A 19,778-nucleotide genomic window follows, 5' to 3' on the forward strand; every position below is an offset into this window, starting at 1 on the left:
CTACCTAGAGCAATCTACACATTCAATGCAATCCCCATCAAAATACCATCCACTTTTTTCAAAGAAATGGAACAAATAATCCTAAAATGTGTATGGAACCAGAAAAGACCCCGCATAGCCAGAGGAATGTTGAAAAAGAAAAGCAAAGCTGGCGGCATCACAATTCCAGACTTCCAGCTCTATTACAAAGCTGTCATCATCAAGACAGTATGGTACTGGCACAAAAACAGACACATAGATCAATGGAACAGAATAGAGAGCCCAGAAATGGACCCTCAACTCTATGGTCAACTCATCTTTGACAAAGCAGGAAAGAATGTCCAATGGAAAAAAGACAGTCTCTTCAACAAATGGTGTTGGGAAAATTGGACAGCCACATGCAGAAGAATGAAACTGGACCATTTCCTTACACCACACACAAAAATAGACTCCAAATGGTTGAAAGACCTCAATGTGAGACAGGAGTCCATCAAAATCCTAAAGGAGAACACAGGCAGCAACCTCTTCGACCTCAGCCGCAGCAACTTCTTCCTAGACATCGCCAAAGGCAAGGGAAGCAAGGGCAAAAATGAACTATTGGGACTTCATCAAGATAAAAAGCTTTTGCACAGCAAGAGAAACAGTCAACAAAACCAAAAGACAACCGACAGAATGGATGAAGATATTAGCAAATGACATATCAGATAAAGGGCTAGTATCCAAAATCTATAAAGAACTTATCAAACTCAACACCCAAAGAACAAATAATCCAATCAAGAAATGGGCAGAAGACATGAACAGACATTTTTCCAAAGAAGACATCCAAATGGCCAATAGACACATGAAAAAGTGCTCAACCTCGCTCGGCATCAGGGAAATCCAAATCAAAACCTCAACGAGATACCACCTCACACCAGTCAGAATGGCTAAAATTAACAAGTCAGGAAATGACAGATGTTGGCGGGGATGTGGAGAAAGGGGAACCTTCCTACACTGTTGGTGGGAATGTAAGCTGGTGCAGCCACTCTGGAAAACAGTATGGAGGTTCCTCAAAAAGTTGAAAATAGAGCTACCATACGATCCAGCAATTGCACTACTGGGTATTTACCTCAAAGATACAAAAGTAGGGATCAGAAAGGGTACGTGCACCCCGATGTTTATAGCAGCAATGTCCACAATAGCCAAACTGTGGAAAGAGCCAAGATGTCCATCGACAGATGAATGGATAAAGAAGAGGTGGTATATATATACAATGGAATATTATGCAGCCATCAAAAGGAATGAGATCTTGCCATTTGCAACGACGTGGATGGAACTGGAGGGTATTATGCTGAGCGAAATAAGTCAATCAGAGAAAGACATGTATCATATGACCTCACTGATATGAGGAATTCTTAATCTTAGGAAACAAACTGAGGGTTGCTGGAGTGGGGGGTGGGGTGGGAGGGATGGGCTGACTGGGTGATAGACACTGGGGAGGGTATGTGCTCTGGTAAGTGCTGTGAATTGTGCAAGACCGTTGAATCTCAGATCTGTACCTTGAAACAAATAATGCAATATATGTTAAGAAAAAAAAAGAAGAAGATAGCAGGAGGGAAAGAATGAAGGGGGGGGAAATTGGAGGGGTAGACGAACCATGAGAGACGATGGACTCTGAAAAACAAACTGAGGGTTCTAGGGGGGAGGGGGGGAGGATGGGTTAGCCTGGTGATGGGTATTAAAGAGGGCACGTTCTGCATGGAGCACTGGGTGTTATGCACAAACAATGAATCATGGAACACTACATCTAAAACTAATGATGTAATGTATGGGGATTAACATAACAATAAAAAATTAAAAAAAATAAAATAAAATGTACTTTATTTCTAGATTAAATCCAAATAGATACATGCAAAATATATGCATAGGTAATATTCGTATTCATTTAGTTTTAAATATGAAGTAAAGGCAATTTTTGTAACCTGCAAACTGTGGGTTATTAAGGACAATGTTACTTTTAGGGATATATGCTTAAGGTTACTCAACACTCAGGTTGAGTGGAGAAACCTGATTAGAGAAGCATGCTAGCCGATGGTGAAGTAGAGATACACACGTTCTCTTCAGGGGATAGTATCAGTACTAACTTCTCCAAAATGACCTCTCAGGTTTCAGCTTCCTTCAGCTCAGTCCAAAAGGCCACCCTCTCTCTCTGTCTACTTCTGAACTGAGCCTGTACTTTATCTCTGCTGTGCTTCTGGAACTGGTTGCTTTTTTCATCTTTGAATCCTCCATAAATATTCATAGGATATAAGAAATGATCCAGGAAGCTGGCTCTCTAGTTGAATAGCTGATGCTGCTGGATAAGTAAATCATTCCCATCCGTGAGCATGGGGTATAGATTAGGTGAAGTGAGGGATGGTGGCAGCAGAATGAAAGAATAAAAGCTGGTACCAGTCCTCAGGTTTCACCTCACTGGTCCTCCCCCACTCTGCCAACACTGTCTGATCTGGATGATGCTCTTCATCTCCTCCCTCTAAGGATGGCATCTGCTGGCTTGGACATGGGGGTGCCAGTGAATCAATGAATCCCTGTCAGGGAAACCCACTCTGCCCTCTGTGACTCTGCCTCTTATCCGAGGTTCATGAGGAAGGGTATTCCCAGCAGCGCCCAATTAGCAGGCCATTGATTCTTGCTCAACCAATAAGCAAATATACTAGGGTGATGTCATAACTCTTAGTGTCCCAACAACTTAATAAGTATTTATGTCCTAATAACTCATCCAGCACATATTGAAGGAAAAGTTAATATTTGTATTTCATCCTTAAATAACCACATTTACTAATGGATGCATTTGCCTGTTGGACACCGCATAACTTCTCAAATCTTTGGATTAGATTGGACATTGTCACCTTTGTTTCCTGTTCCTCACTGGTTGGCTAGATGAGCCCTCAAATATCCAGGTTCACAGGAATATGACCTCATTCAAAGGACTGTAGCATCTAATGTTGAAACTTTGAACTTCCTCAAGATAGTGGTTCCCATGGTATCTAATGGATGTCTCTATGCTTTTCTCAGAATTTTAAATAATCTTATGGTTCCCCTGTATGCTTACTGCATCATCCCAGGGTACCTCTGCACAGAGTTTGGGAACTGTGGCCAAAACCAAAGATTTTGAGTCTGAACTCAGAGGGAGTAAAGCACCTTAACTGAATAGTGTTTGAAGACCAAACACCATGAATGCGTTATACCCATAATGTGGCAGGTGTTTTTAAGATCAGTCTGGACAGAGAGGATGCCTTCCTACTAGCAGAATTTCCTAAAGTAAAATTCCTTCTCTTACACAGATAGCTTTATGGAGAATAAACTGTTCCCCTCATTCAACAAGGGTTTATTTAACACATACTTTGTGCCAGGCCTGGTTCTAAAGACCTGGGATACATCGGCAGACAAAATAGATCAAGATCCTGTCCTCGTGGAACGTACATTCTACATCCTCTGTTTTCACCACGTGGAAGAACATGGAATATCCCAGCTTTAGGATTCTTTTGTCAAACAACATGAGAAAATTATAAAAGGACTTTCATCTCCTCTAAAGTTCTGTTTAATGGCTCATTTTCAAAGATTAGGATTCTGCAGGAAACAGGCATACTTAAGATATTTAGAACCTAATCAGTGCCTGAAACTAGAGGGAATTATTCTATATTAATGAAAATCAATGATCTATGAATACTATATTAATGAGGACTGATGATATATGAATGTAGTGTGGGTGAGGAAGCAGTTCCTGTTAATAGGCTGATTATAATTAGAGTTTCAATACAAAATTGAATTGGAATGATGGTTCTGTTAAATTATCCTCACATTTGTTTATTCTCAGGAAGTGTTTAATGGCATGTATTTTGGAACATGAAATATTTTACAGTGTTCTTTAATTTCCTTCAAGGCATAAAAGAAATAGCACATGGATTTTTCTATCTTGCAGTCTTGGATAGCGGAACTCACTTCCAAACATATTAGAAGGAAGAGTGTTACTTCATTTTATCTAAATAACGAGAGTGATTTTTGGGTCTGCCATACAATGGGAAAACAGCTTTCCCTTGTATCCTTTGTAGAAATAGGAGAAGTTGGGGCTTTTACATCATATTCTGACAGAGCCAGTTTTCTCCCAATCCACTTTCCCCCAAATCAACAATAAATTAATAAATAAATCACTGCAAATAAAATCTTCTGCGATTTAAGACCCGGTTGTGGCACCACACGTCCCCTAAGAAGTGTTTTCTCCACTTTGCACTAAAACAAGTTAGCATGAAATGTGGCCTATATGTAAGTTGTAGAATAAAACTGTTTTCCCTCTGCATCAAGGGTGTATATCCTCTAGTATAAAACAAATCACCATAATCCACAACTAAGAAATAACCATTGCTATGAGCTTGATTTATAGCCTTCTGATCTTTATATAGTTTTAAATAGGTGGGTGTGTATAATTTAATAATAAGTAATTAGGTTTGCACCCTACATATAAACACAGTTCAGTTTACATTATATCCTGAGCATTTCTCCAGGTCACTAAATATTTTTTTTTTTTTCTAAAATGTGTTTTCAATTGCTTCGTGGTGTTTCAGAGTATAGATGCCCACAATTTATTTCATCTCTCCCCACATATGAACATCTAACTTGTTTTAAACCCTGTAAAGTCTAACGAAACCATTCAAGATTTAAAATGTAGCTATCATAAGCCATTTATGAAAACATGAAGATCCACCAAATTGATATTAACTGAAATTTACTAGTCCCTTTCTTCCTTTATTCATCACAAGAGGCCCTGTCCTCTGCTAGAGATACAAAGAAAATGTACATTTGAGCCTTGACTTTTCAGTTTACAGCGAGTTGAGGCATTTACCAGCAGAAGAGGCTGGAAGACTGAGTTGTCCATCCACACTGACAGCTGTCTCCTCAGCCAGGAGCTGGGTGGCCCAGTCAAATTTAATTATCAACAGCATTTGCAAAACAAAAACAAAACCAAAAAAACAAAAACAAACAAACAACAACAACAATAAAAACCAAACCCCCAAAAAAGTGATACTTGCTAAAGGATTCCTACTGTAATTAATTTGATTTAGGGTAGGAAAAAAGAGAAAAAAGGAAAGACTGTTGATCATAGGGACTGAAAACTGGAAAAATTGTTTTAGAGAAAATGCATATTTCCAAATAATCCCCACTGAGAACAGATGTTGAAGCCTGGGAAATGTGTTCTGACTCTATAGTTAATCTGTTTGTTTATTTGACCTATCACTTCCTCAGCATTACTAGAAACTAGTTGGCATTAAAATATGGTGCTTGCTCTTTGTGTCAAAAGATCTGGTCTTTGCCATTGTCTTTGCTGCTTATTAATTAGGGGGCCCTGTGATAGTTGACTTATCTCCCTGAGCTTCAAGCTGCCTCATTGGTAAAACAGGATTTGGGGACAACTTAAATAAGAAAATACATGAAACAGGCAGAATGGAATAAACTGCTCAATATCATACAAACTTGAAGAATTAATGTTACGGATAAGAACACCTTAGGTGAGAAAGCCACATACTTTAAAAGACATAAATTCCTGGAACTGTTTTGGTAAGTCCTTTGTGAGGATGGACTAATTTTTGTTATCCTAAAGCCTAGAAAGCATCAGGAATGAGTGCAAGAGGAAGAAAGAAAAGGACAAGGGAGGAAGGGAGAGGAGAAATGGGGGGAGAGAGAGAGAGTAGGGAATGTCAGTGAAAGTTGCACGTTTTGGAGTTGAAGTGCACTCTAAGGCCATGGTCCAGAGGGCAGACAGGCAGGTGAGAATACTATTGCCTGCTGACTGTGTTATCCCCTTCTCTGGCTAAGGACACCCATGTGGTGATCTGACAAGTAAAGCTTTGAGATCTATTGCTAGATCCTGTCTGGTTGGTTGAAAGAAGACCTGCTCTAGTCTCCCAAGCAATTATTTCCAAAATTTTTACTAATCCCTCTCTCTGGTGTGATGTTAAATCAGGTCTGACCCCAGAAGCTAGGGTGGCCAACTCATTCCAGTTTGTCTTGGATTGTCCCTGTTTTAGCACTGAAAGTCCCATGTCCTACAAACCTTGTCAGTTCCAGGCAAACTGGGATGTGGTACTGAGCCAGAAGCTTGGAGTGAGGAGTTTAGATGCCGTGCTAAATGAACAGAGTAAATGGTTTCCTGTTTGAAAGTAAAATTTCCAGAATGACGTGCATAATTTGAACTCTCTAAAAAATACGTAGAAATAGGCCACCCCAGCAAATAGAAATTTGAGATAATACTGACTTCCTGTATATCCAGTTGAATCCACGACAGGGAGACTGGGATGTGTGTCTACACTTGGATATGTTGCCTTTCTACAATTTAGCCTTCACCCCCCCACACACACACACCTCTACCCAGAATCTTGTCACTGGGTTGCTAGTATTTATGTTTATATTGACTAGTATTCAAGCCCTAAATGACACAATTTAGAAGAAACAAGAAAACTCTTGGTTACCAGTATTTTATTCACTTCTAATGTAAAGAGCATCCATCCATCCATTCATTCATTTAGCAAAAGGCATGGGCTATATACATTATGTGAGTGGCATCATGCAACGTGCTGACTCATGAAGAGTCTGGTCATACACAGTGATACATTACAGAGTGAGGAAGTGTTCTGAGAGAGGCACACACCGGGTGCACTGGAAGTATTTTTGTCCTTAGATCAACTGGGGTTATTCTACCAGGAAGAAACAAATATAGGACAGAGATGCATATTATTCTACACTATTATTCAAGACAACTTAGCCAACAGTCTATAAATAGCTGTTGAGAACTGTTGAGAACTTGCTTCTTGACAAACAGTATGCAAGACATAAAAGGGATATTAAAAATGATTGATGTCAGGTAATTCTTAGAAATCAAGTTTTGGAGACTGACTTGTTTCGATTGTCTCAAGTATTAGAACAACTTGAGTTTATTTTAGTTACTCTGAATTGGCTACAGATCCATGATCTTCTGTTCAAAATACTGGGGGCTGAATGTATTTTGAGAATCAGAAATTTTAGGATTTTAGATATGTAACTAGGTACAGATACCATATATTATGTTTCAATAGATCTAAGACAGAACTCTATGTTTAGAGACAATAAATTCTATTGCAACATGTATGTATGTTTACACTAAGTGATTATATATCATATATATATTTTATATATATATATTTTTTAAAGATTTTATTTATTTATTTATTTGAGAGAAAGAGAGAGAGACAGAGAAACAGCATGAGAGGGGAGAGGGTCAGAGGGAGAAGCAGGCTCCCCGTTGAGCTGGGAGCCCGATGTGGGACTTGATCCCAGGACTCCGGGACCATGACCTGAGCCGAAGGCAGACGCTTAGCGACTGAGTCACCCAGGCGCCCTATATATTATGTATTTTATTCACATTTTATTTACTTATTTTTATTTAATTTATTTATAAATTTATATTCATATATACTTATATAAATATGTAGTATTTATATAAACTATATATATATTTCTATAAAGACTATAAATAGCCTCTTCTGAATTCAGGTCAGGTTTTAATAAAAAATGAATCATGAAGAAAAATTTGAATTTTAGAGGCTTTTGATTTTTTTCTGAGTTGAAACAAGGAATTGTGGACATGTATTAGAGAAGACAGCACACACCAAAATATCAAGTATTGAAGTGTAAGTGTTATGATCTAATTTCCTTTATACATGCACACATACACGCACAGGTGTACACAACTAAGATTATAAGGCGCTATTTAAGAAATGTCAAATGAATTGTGTGGTTAATAAGTGCTTTGGGTTTAGAGGAGGGAGAATTACTTCTTGCTTGGGTTGTCAAGGCCTCACAGAGCAGATGGGACTGAACGGCACCCTGCGGGACAGGTGTTTAGCTAGGAGGAGAGGGATGGTAGACCAGGCTGGAGATGGTGCCAGTCAAAGGTAGGCGGTACAGTGCCTCAGCAGCTCAATATGTGTATCAGTTTCTGCTTGGGATCAGAATTGTTATTTAATTTTTATAATATTAATTTATAACATTAGCTGCTATTATGGAGAAACTTTTATATCTTGGAGAAATGGAGAAATTGATCAGGGTTTTAAAAAAATGCCAACTGATTATTATTTCCTTCTGCTTCATAGATAAAGATGTGGCATTTCAGTCATTGCTTACAAAATAATTGGCCCTGTTGCTGTGGGATGTAGTATGTGACTTTCTTTTATTTGAAGATCTAGGAGGACTATCATACAGTCATTTTCAAACAAAGTCTGGCAATATTTGTATCAATGCTTCTCAACATTAGCTGTACTTTGGAAACATGGACCGGGTGGTGTGGGAAGAGGGCATTAAAGCATCCTGATGCCTGGCTCCTACCCCAAGATTCTGATGTAATTGAACAGAATTGGTCTGGGGACAGCCTGGACTTAGAGATTCTTAAAGTTCCTCCTGAGTCTAATGTTTGCCCAAGGTTGGAAACTACTGGTTTTGATGAATGAACTCTTGGTTTTAAGTTGTAAAGAGAGGAGGTAAAGTCAATATTTAGCTAAATATTTTTGCAATTAAAATAAAAATATAAAGCATGAAATTTAAATAACAATAAACTATACATCAACTAAACTGTTTTGTCATAAACATGTTTTCAAACCAAACAGTAATCTTTGCCCTACTTTGTATTCATTTTATTAGAATTATATACTTTTGCCAAAGAACTATGGATATTATGATCCATGTTCACACACAGATTTAGCATTATTACCTGGAAACTCCTCTCTTCCCATATAACCTCACTATTTGACATCCAGTCAAAACCATAAAAGAGTGAGAGAGAGCTTCTATAATTTGTTCCATCCCTACACTATGGGTTTTAAAGAAATGGTGACCCTGAATTTTAACCTTGTGGAAACCAGAGACATCAGAGGTTTGCCAAAGGTCACACAGCTTGGTGGGTGATGGAGTCTGACCCAATCTTGATTTCTGACTTTGAGTCAAGGTGGTTTCCACTCCCTCATGTTGCTGCCTTTGTAGGAAATATAAACTGGGTTGAGATTGGTGACAGTTGGAAATAGAGCATAAGAAAAATTAAACTTTGGAGCTGTATTAAGGAGAAGAAGCTACAATACAGATGCAGCATTAACTTACTTTCTTGTGTGAAAGATAAGATTATCTTATTTGATGGATATTCTATTTTGCATCACTCCTGCCAGAAGTGGTATGTAGGGTGTCAATAGATAAAATTGACTCAGATGTTTTTTTAGGGCCCAGTTTAGAGAAAAGTAAGTTATGCTTCAAGAGTCAACATTCATTCTGATGGCAGACGTTTGATAGGTTTTCCATTGCCATAAAAAACAATAGATGGATATAAATCCTCAGAAATTGATAAGGTTGCAGGAAACTTTGGAAGCAAGATTCAATTTTCTTCAGAAAAGTGGGTAGAAGTCCTTTTATATACGGGTCAACTTTGTAGCTTTTATTAGCATTTCTAAGTCATAACAGATGATACTGGGTGGCTGCTGGGGTGTTATGGCCCACTTTTGAGCTTTATTTTCACATGGTGATATATGACTGAATCTGGCAATGAGGCTTTTAAAAGACATACTACTTCTCTAAGTCTGAATAGAAATAGTATCATTCAGTTTCATCTAAGCTAGCTAAAACCTCCCTATCTGATGAAATCTCTGGATAGAGAAGAAAAGACTTTTTCAAGATATTGCTACAATACCAATCATTTCTTGAATCAAAATGTTATTTAGCAAGTATTTATTTGTATATCTGTTATTTAATCTGAAAAAAAAAAAAGCCCACATTAAACTGATTTGAAAGCTTGGGGAGTTGATTAAGTGTTTACTTGTTATTGATGTTCCAGATTTCAGCTTTTCCTTGGAATGACCCTAATATTCATGGTTTTGCCAACTGCACTCCTACATAGCAGGAGGTACTGCTACATTGCATTGTGACTAATGGGCCTTATGAGAATTTAAATTGCTTTTTCTTTTGTAAAATATTTTGGGTTAGAACATTTTTCCAAAATTAAATTAAATTCTATATAGAACAAAGATGACTGAGGTCTAGAAGAATATATAAATTTGCTTACTATAAAATTGCCTATTAAGAAGTATAAAAAGGGTCTTAGAGGTATTGTAAGGAACATGGGCCTTGGAAATTAAGGATTTGGTTTGGAGTCCTGCCTTTACCATAACTAGATATGTCATCATCCAGTGAATGATTCAGCATCTCTGAAGTCCATCGTGTGAGATATGGAACAGTAACTAAGTCATTGTTACTGTGAGGATGAAAGCAAATTGTATATTGTAATACAGAAAGAAGTTATTTTTACTTTCTGTTAGTAAACTCCTTCAAGTTAGGTTCTTTTTTGCTTCTGGGCCAAAAGTAACTGAAAGCTCACAATGGAATGTGTTAAATTAATAGCTGGGGCTGTGCAACCTTAAAATAGTTATGTTATGCCTTTTCAGTTTAGATAAGCAACATCTGTTCTACACTGTTTGTCTTTTGGTCTTTTAAAACAATATTGTACTTTCAAAATCAATTTTAGCAGGTATAGTTGAAAATAACCTATCACAGTAAACAGAAGAAACTGGCAATAAAATTAGCATGATTTTGTCAACTGATACAATCCTTGTAACTGAAAGATCTGCTTCTATCCCTTGGGCAAATCCTTTATTTATTGGTTATTTCCAGGTATAACATACAAATGTCTAATTCATTCATTCAGAATCTTTCAAGCCATTATTGTTCAATGTTTACTTTAAGTTTTAGCTGCAATTTGATTAATGGATTCCTCCCTTACCCCCAAGAGTTTATTTTTGAAAATCTTCATTTTTACCTAAGGGATGGTCTCCTAAACTATCAGATTTAAACGGAACAATGTGAAAAATCTGATCTCAATAAATTAGGAATTTTCAGTTGTTTTCCAGCTTCAAAAATGAGGACTGGCAAAAATCATTTTCCTGCTTTCAGTAAACTCTGGATTTCCAGCTCTAGAATGAACATGAGACTCTTCCATCTTCAGCTATTGAAAATGAGTGTACTCAGTAATGGACTAACCTGGCCTGTGGTTCTCTCTGGTTGTTTTCCTTCACAGCAACACCCCTGAACTCACTTAAGCCTCCAAGGGTGGACACTGCTCCAGTGGTTGCATCTCCCTATCAAAGAAGAGATTCAGACAGATACTGTGGGCTCTGTGCAGCCTGGTTTAACAATCCTCTCATGGCCCAGCAACATTATGATGGCAAGAAACACAAAAAGAATGCAGCAAGAGTTGCTTTATTAGAACAACTTGGGACAACTCTGGATATGGGGGAACTAAGAGGTAAGAGAAACTCTTAATTTCTGCCACAGAACTGGGCTTTCAGAGAAAGATTGTGTTTTCACAAACTGCATTGATTACTAAGGAAAAATCTAGGCTCATCTAAAAGGAATAGAAGGAAAAGGAAATGAGCAGAAAACTAGCTTAAATTTTGTAATCTCCTTCATTTCAAACTCTTTGTTATTTCCATATTTTTATTGACATTTTTCAGATTGAAGCCACCCATATATGAACCAGATATTTTCCTTCTGCTTTACCTTTTTTTTAAGAGAAGGAGGGGGGAGAGGGGAGGAGCAGAGGGCAAGGGAGAGAGGAAATCTCAAGTAAGCTCCATGCCCCGTGTGGAGCTTGATGAGGGGCTCTATCTCACAACCCTGAGATCATGACCTGAGCTGAAATCAAAAGTCAAATGCTTAACTGACTGGACCACCCAGGCGTACCTCTGCTTTATCTTTAAACACCTTTGCTATTGAATGCTTTAGTACATGAGCAGCATGAGAGAAGATGCTAAAAGGGCCAGATAGCATTATCTTACTAAAACTTTTGTGCTTTTGTGACTCCAACCCAAATGAAGCAGCATGTTGACTCTATTTAATAGCTTAAAACAAGCCCAAATCCCTTTAATAGAAATATCTAGGAAGCTGGGTAAGATGGTTCCACCATATGGTCAATACCCAGCTTCCTCACTGCACCCTTCCAGATGTTTTCTCAAGTGATAGAAAGAATGCAGCATTTGAAATTCATATGGGGTTTCACAGAAGCTGCTGAGTAGAGACTCAGGAACCATAGGGGAGGATCAGCCTGTGGATTCCTTAGGAAGACATACACCAATTCGTGGGATTTGATAGAATCTTTCATCATCAACAACCACTTAAACATTTTTTGATCACCTAAACATTTTTGATCAACTCATGCTGGCATTGTATGAGTAGAACAGAATCATATAAAATATTTTTTTCTGAGAAAATATATGTTTTCAGGAAAATAATTTTGAAAAGGGTGCTATGAATACTATACTTCAAGTGTTATATGGGCTAGATGAGCTTTTATGGGCTGGCCAAGAATCATTATTCATAATAGCTCTAATAACAAAATTTGCAATTCAATTTTGAGAATTTCAAGAATGCAATCTGAGTTTTAACTGGGGTCTGTGTGTAGCCTACGATTCTTTCTCTAACTGGGCTATGAGCCTCCAAGAGAGGTCGTTGTAGTCAAGAAATGTGCTGGTACGATTCTAGACCAGATAAGTGGGACTGAAAATCATGCTGTGTGAGCTGAAGGGGTAGGGGTGGGGGGGCAAGTTACTTCTGGTTTTTGTTGGTTGAGGAAGACTTCATCCAGGAAAAGGATTTGAATGGGAACTAGAAATGTAGGTAGCATTTCAGCAAGCCGTCCAAGTGAGCAGATTCATATACGCACAGGCAAAGAGGCAGGAAAGCATAAGCTGTAGCTGGCAAAGACACGTTATCATGAAAGAATTGTCTCATACCATATAGATTTAGGATTGGAGGTCCATTAGTATATCTATAGAGCTTGATTAGAGATGGATTTTTCCAAGATATGTAATTAAGAACAACAAATAAGAACAAGACATTAAAAACACTTTATTTCGGGTTTGTTTTTAGCTATAGAAAAACAACACAGGGCTTCATCGTTCAGAATGTTGGATAATTTCATCTCAGAGCCTTTTGAATTGCTGGTGCTATTGCTTTTTGTTGGGGGATTTCTTGTATTCTCTGTCTATGTCTTGTTAAAAAATACAGAAAGAGTCTCTCCATAGCTGAAGGCCTTCCCAAAACTCGCTGTTACTGGCAGATAACAAGTTGGCTCAGTGACTCCTTCACGGCAGGGCACTGAAGGAGAAAAATAGGGCTCTATTTATGTTTTGTGCCAGATATTATGACTTGTAGAAGAATTATTTCTCGAGCACATTCTTCTTGTCTATTTTGAATTATCAGTGCTGCATGTTTTATGTACAACCACATTTAATGACTTGGGTGTCTGAATTCTGTAACATTTGAGCAGCTTGTCTTTTATACAGAAGACAAAAAGGGCTGCTCTTTGACTTGATAACTCAATGTGGCTATGACTCAGTAGCACATGAGATGCGATTAACATTGAACACAATGTCCTTGAAACCACCTTTTCATCCCCCCAAGTGACATTTTGATATATGTTTATTCAGGCATTAAATATTAAGGAATAAAGCAAGAAGATAAACCAGCACACACACACACACACACACACACACACACACACAAACACACACACACCCCTATTTCTGGAATGCTTCTAATGCATTATCAATCAATTACTAAGGACAAAAACTACTAATTAGTAAATATAGGTATATCTATAACTTTTTAAACACTCATGTCATGCAGCTCGAGCACAATATGACAACATTTCAGGCTTTCTTTCTTTCATAGAACTTCTCAGTTTTTTAAGCACTACACCATTTACTTATTTATTACGGTTTTCCTGATTTTCTGTCTTCCTCTCTACTCCTATAGATTGTTAGATTGATGCCTGTTTTGCTCACTGATGTGTTCAAAATGCCTAGGACAATGACAGACACAGAGTAGGTACTCAATAATTGCTGAATAGATAGTGGAAGCAAAAACTTTAAAAAATCACCTAAAAGCCTACATTCTTAACATGATAATCATTTTTATTTCTAAAAGGATCCTGGCTGAATGATTTTTACAAGAAATTATGATTTTTTTCTTCTAATTTTTAAAAATGATGTCTATTTTACATCCTGTGAAATGCAGACATTAAGTGTTACACAGTTCAGGGGGTTTTGACAATACAAACACCTGTATAACCCACACACCTATTGAGATATAATTTATCCATCCTGAGAAGACTCCCACGCGCCCCTTCCCAGTTCATCCAACTTCCCATTCCAGGGACCCACTTTTCCTATTTTAGTTTTGCCTATTTTTAAACTTCATATAAATGGAGCAGACGTGTGTATTTCGTGTGTGTTTCTGGCTTCTCTTACATAGCATATTGTTTTTGAAATGTATCCATTTCTTGCATATAAAGCAGAATAGCTCCTTGCTTTTTATTGCTGAGTAGTATTCTGCTATACAAAAGTTCCACAATTTATCTATTCTCCTCTTGGATGTTTGTGTGTGTGTGTGTGTGTGTGTGTGTGTGTGTGTGTGCGCGCGCACTATTTTGAATAAAGCTTTCATGAACATTCTTTTTTTTTTCTGTTTTGGCCAACGTATGTTGTACTTATCTTGGTAAATACCTGGGAGTAGAATTGTTGGGTCATAAAGTTGGGAGTATTTTTAACTATGTAAGGAATGGTCAAAATATTTTCCAAAGTAGCTGCATTCTTTTGCATTCCCTAAAGCAACATAAATAAATTCCACATTCTCACCAATATTTGTTTTTGTCAGTTTTCAAAATTTTAGCCATTCTAGTGGATGTAGAAAAGTATTTCATTATGGCTTTAACTTGCATTTCCAAGTTGACTAATGATGTCAAACACTTTGAATGTGCTTATTGGTCATTTATTTATCTTCCTTTGTGAGGTATCTGTTCATGTCTTTTGTCTACTTTAAAAAGTAGACAAGTCTTGGTTGTTTGTCTTTTTATTATTGAGTAATAGGTAGGAGCTTTTCATATATTTTCAATACACATCCTTTGTCAGATATACGCATTGCAAATATTTTCTCCTAGTTTGCAATTTAGCTATTCATTTCTTTAAATGTCTGGTGAACAGACATTACTAAATTATAAAAGTCTGATTAATCTTATTTTCCCTTTTATGATCATTGCTTTTTGTATCACATCTAAAAAATCTTTGCCTTCACTCAAGATCAAAGATGTTCTTACATGTTTTTGTCTACGAATTTCATAGGTTTAGCTCTTATATCTAGGATTATGATGTATCTCAAACTAACTTTTGTGTATGGTATGAGATAATAATAGGAGTTGAAATACATTTTGTTTCATGCATTCACCAAGTTCTTACTGTTGAAATATCTTCTTTTCCTCATTGAATGATCTTGGCACAGTTATTGAAAATCTGTTGATTGCACATGAGTCACTTTGTATCCAAGCTATTGTGTTCCATTGATTTCTTTGTGTTGTTTATGCCAGTACCACATTGTATTGATTCTTTTAGCGTTATGGAAGTCTTGAGATCAGGTAATGCAAGCTCTCCAGCTTTGTTCTTCTTCCTCAGTATTGCTTGGCTGTTCTAAATCCTTTGCATTTCAATATAAATTTCAGAATCAGCTTGTCAATTTCTACACAGAAAGCTTGTTGGAATATTGACTGGGATTGAATTTAATCTATATATCAATTTGGGGAGATTTATTTAATTTCTTCATAGTACTGAGTCTTCCAATCCATGAACATCTTATATTTATTTATGATTTTTTTCAAGTTCTGTCAGCAACATTCTGTAGTTTTCAGTGTAAAAGTTGTGCACATTTAAAAAAAATTTCTCAAGCATTTTCTGTTTAATGCTAATATAAATTCCTTTTTTTTGAAATTTCGTTTTTATGTGTTGATTACTGAAATAGAAAATGCAGTTGATTTCTCTATATTGGTCTTGATTCCTGTAACCTACACATAACTTCCTACCATTCTTGGTATATAATTAAATAGCACAAGAAATTCCATCTTTTGTATTTTTTGGTATTCACACTATTTAGTCATTGGAAACTCTATATTTGTGTTAACATTCTTGTCTTCCTTTGCTTCAAGTGGGAAATCAAAGTTCAAAAGTTATTCTTGTAGATTAGCAAAGAATTTTAAATGGGATTGGCCTAAATGGTCATTAATATGCATAACCTGGTTACTGATTCAACTTTAGTGTTATTTGTTCCAGAAAACAGATGTCTCTACTTCCAAGTTTTAATTTAACAAGAAAAATAGTCATCCTTTTCTGAATATAGAGTACAATGTAGAAAACAAAGGAAGTCATTGAATTATGAAATTACAAAATTCAATGATCACAAAGTACTTTAGAGATTTTTATAGTTTAAATTCTTCTTGCTAGCATAAAACACAGATATTAGGTAGTTTCTTATTTAGAAATAGTGACAATATAAACTATGAAATTATAGTTAGGTGGAAATAGAATATACATTTTGCAGATATTTATTATTTATTCTTTTAAATGTTGTAGGGTAGAAAATGCAGTTATTTCATTGTTTCAGAGGAAACTAGAAGTCTGGTGCAATTCTCTTCTGAAGATACAGAGTAAAGGAACTCATTTGAAAATTTAATAATGTTTCTGAGCATAAAGAGGCAGATAGTATTGGGAAGGACATCAAACATCATTGCATTATATTCCTTTTTCCTCCCTCTCTTCCTCCCTCCCTTTATCTATTTTTAAATGCATAAAACTTGCTTTGAACTAAAGTATAGAATGGGCATAGTCAACTCTCAGTTTTCTGGGAATGAATCACTTACAAAGTGACTTATATAGCTTTAATGAAGGAGTTTTCCCCACATTCATGACTCCATCTCAGCTGGAGTGAATATAGAAATGCAAAGAAATCATATTCACTATTCACAAGGACTTGGTATTGGGAAGCAAAGTTCTGTGAAGAGAAAACATATTCCCTAAGGGGTCACTAGAATTTATTACTCTCTCTATAATGCAGTCTCTGCCTTTACTAGTGGGAATGGGGATTAATTTCTAAGGGATACCAGAAGCTTATCTAGGACTTCAAATCATTAAAGTAGCATGTGAGTCAGAAAGAGCTGACCCATCTCAAAATGAACAGAACACTGGAGTGAGAGATTTTTGCTCTTTGGGTTATTTCTGCTGTGGACTTTCAGGTGATAATGGGTTGTCTGTCTCATACTTTGTCCCACTTAATCTTAGTTTAGTCTTTGCTCATATCTCATTCAGGAGACAGCTTAGTCCCATCATTCAGTGACAACCCTCTATCTCCAGTTACCTAAGATACCTGTGCAGGGGTGCTTAGGCATTGGGTCTGCTCCAAAGTCTGCTCCAGTGGAAAGAAAGGTGTTCTGGGTAAAAAATGAACAGTTTTCAAAGTCAGCCAGTCCAAGTATTGCTGTGTAAAAATCACCTCAAAGTATGGAGGCTTAAAAAAACGATAGATTTGGGCGCCTGGGTGGCTCAGGTGGTTAAGCGACTGCCTTCGGCTCAGGTCATGATCCTGGAGTCCCGGGATCGAGTTCCGCATCGGGCTCCCTGCTCAGCGAGGAGTCTGCTTCTCCCTCTGACCCTCCTCCCTCTCATGCTCTCTGTCTCTCATTCTCTCTCTCTCAAATAAACAAATAAAATCTTTAAAAAAAAAAAAAAAGATAGATTTTTACTATCTCCCAGTTTCTGTGGGGGGAATTTGGAAGTGGCTTGGCTGGGTGATTCTGGAAAATTTAAAAAACTGAATGAAAGAACAAAGAAAAGGTGATTCACTCATGTGTTGGCAGGAGGCCTCAGTTTTTCTCCTCATGGTCATTTCCCAGGATTTGTCTTAGACGCTCCTGCTATGGGGACTGGCTTCCCAAGAACGAGACATCTAAGAGAGACCAGGTAGAATGCTTGCAAGTTGCATAGCATCACCTGCATCACATTTTATTCATCAGAAGACAATACCAGACCATATTCAAGGGCTGGTAGAACATTAGACTCCATCTTTTAGGAGAGGATTGTTAGAGAATGTGGGGACATTTTAAAACCACCACGATCAGTCAGAAAGCAAGTGGACCACTGACATATGTGATAACCACTATTCTGCCACACACTTGTAGACTTTAGCATGAAAAGCATCTCATCTGCAGGTGGAATTAATATATGCAATAGACATATCAAGTCAAGGATTTCATTTTTTTAAACTAAAATCTAACAGATTTCTGCCTATCTTCATTAGAACCAAGAAAATAGTCTCTCTGTGTTCCTCTGCCCAAGGTCTGGGCCTTGCCTGATAGATATCATGGCTGGGGTCAGCAGACACAGGACATACCATACCATCTGAAGTTTGCTTTCATCCAACAACCATCCTTTCTTCATCCAACAACCATACTCCCTTTGTGATTGGCCAATCCAATATGCCTGAGGGATTCCAAAGATTTGGGGACCAAATTAATTAGAGTTAACAACTTGATTGTGGGTTCCCAATCTCCATGTGAGTTGATAGAAACAGAAGGTCCAATCAAGATTTTAGAAACAAAAATCTTGTTATATGTTATTGCTTGGTTTCCTCTCTGATTCTTTGTTTATTTATTCATTCACTTTTTATTCATCTGCTAATATTGAACTCCTACTATATACCAGGCATAAAGTGTTGGAGATACGACAGTGAATGAGAGAAAAAGGTCTCTATCTTGGGAAGAAGACAGAAAATAAAGAAGTAAAATATTTTTAGCCTGTAGCAAATGCTAAAGGGATAAAAGTGAGGTGATATAATAAATAATGAAGTAGAGGTAGGTTTCTTTAAATGGGATGATTAGTGACAGCTTTACAGAGAAGCTGACATTTTGGACTATGACCTGAATGAGGGGGAGCATCCAGATATGAAGTACCTGCTCATTTTTTGCAGAGGAACTAGCAAGTGCAAATGGCCCTGTGTGGGGAAGGGGCTTGGTACATCTGAGTACTAATGGTCGGCAGAGTGCCTGAAGCTAATAAGAGGGGTAAAAAGTGAGATTGGGTTTAGGTAGAGTCACATTGTGCAGATCTTAATGGGTCATTGTGAGAATTTTGATTTATTCTAAGTGCACATAGGTGATTGTAGCTCATCTTACTTGTGAATCCACATGATCCACTTTTTTCTCTACCGATGGGCTAGCTTCATTTCCACTCTAGGTTACCTCTCTTCCCTCTGTTTTGCTCCTGTCATTCCTGTGAATACACCCTTTACATACTTCCTTTGTTCAAGGCTACATTTCTCATGCCGCTAGCAGATTTTTAGGGTAGCAAAACTTTCTGGCCAGAGATCCATCATTCATTTATGTTTTTCAGGGCTAAAAAAACAAAACAAAACAAAACAAAACACCCTGGTAGTTCTCTTTAGTGTTTAAAGGAAAGAACAACTGACCTATGTTTCCTTCATGATGTTGGCTGTGGGTGAGTGAATGCTTTGGAGAAGAGAAATTTCTTGGCAGTCATTGAATTGAGAGGAAACTAAGCTCAGGAACAGCATATTGGCTACTGCAGAATAGCAGGGCTGTTAAATTGGAATGTATTAGGTGTATTCGGGCATGTTAGGAGCAGTTGATTCATGGGAAAAATGGACCTAACAAGTACACACTGAAGTCTTCATTTTAGAACAGAGGATTCTGGCCACTGATTAAACCTTGTCTAATTAGGCAAGTAGAAGAGCCAGACTACTTAAGTATGGAAATGTAAAGGGGACAGTGGGAATGGAGCAGTGAAGCTACTGGACTTTCATATCAGTGGAGTCAGGTGGGCCTTGAAAGACAACTAGAAGCTATTCAGGTTGGGCAGTGG

At 37.3% G+C, this 19,778-nt stretch overlaps 1 protein-coding gene across 4 annotated transcripts in view; it reads left to right on the plus strand.

Moving 5' to 3' along the window:
* ZMAT4 (zinc finger matrin-type 4) overlaps positions 1–19,778 on the plus strand; it is a 353,920-nt gene that overhangs the window by 207,474 nt on the left and 126,668 nt on the right. For all 4 annotated transcript variants that reach the window (XM_032413353.1, XM_032413355.1, XM_032413354.1 and 1 more), the window contains one exon: positions 11,099–11,326. In XM_032413353.1, coding sequence (XP_032269244.1) covers positions 11,099–11,326 — 228 coding nt within the window. The remainder of the gene's footprint in view (positions 1–11,098; positions 11,327–19,778) is intronic.

The sequence above is a fragment of the Phoca vitulina genome, unplaced genomic scaffold (genome assembly GCF_004348235.1).
Source record: "Phoca vitulina isolate PV1807 unplaced genomic scaffold, GSC_HSeal_1.0 scaffold15, whole genome shotgun sequence".
Taxonomy (NCBI): Eukaryota; Metazoa; Chordata; class Mammalia; order Carnivora; family Phocidae; genus Phoca; species Phoca vitulina.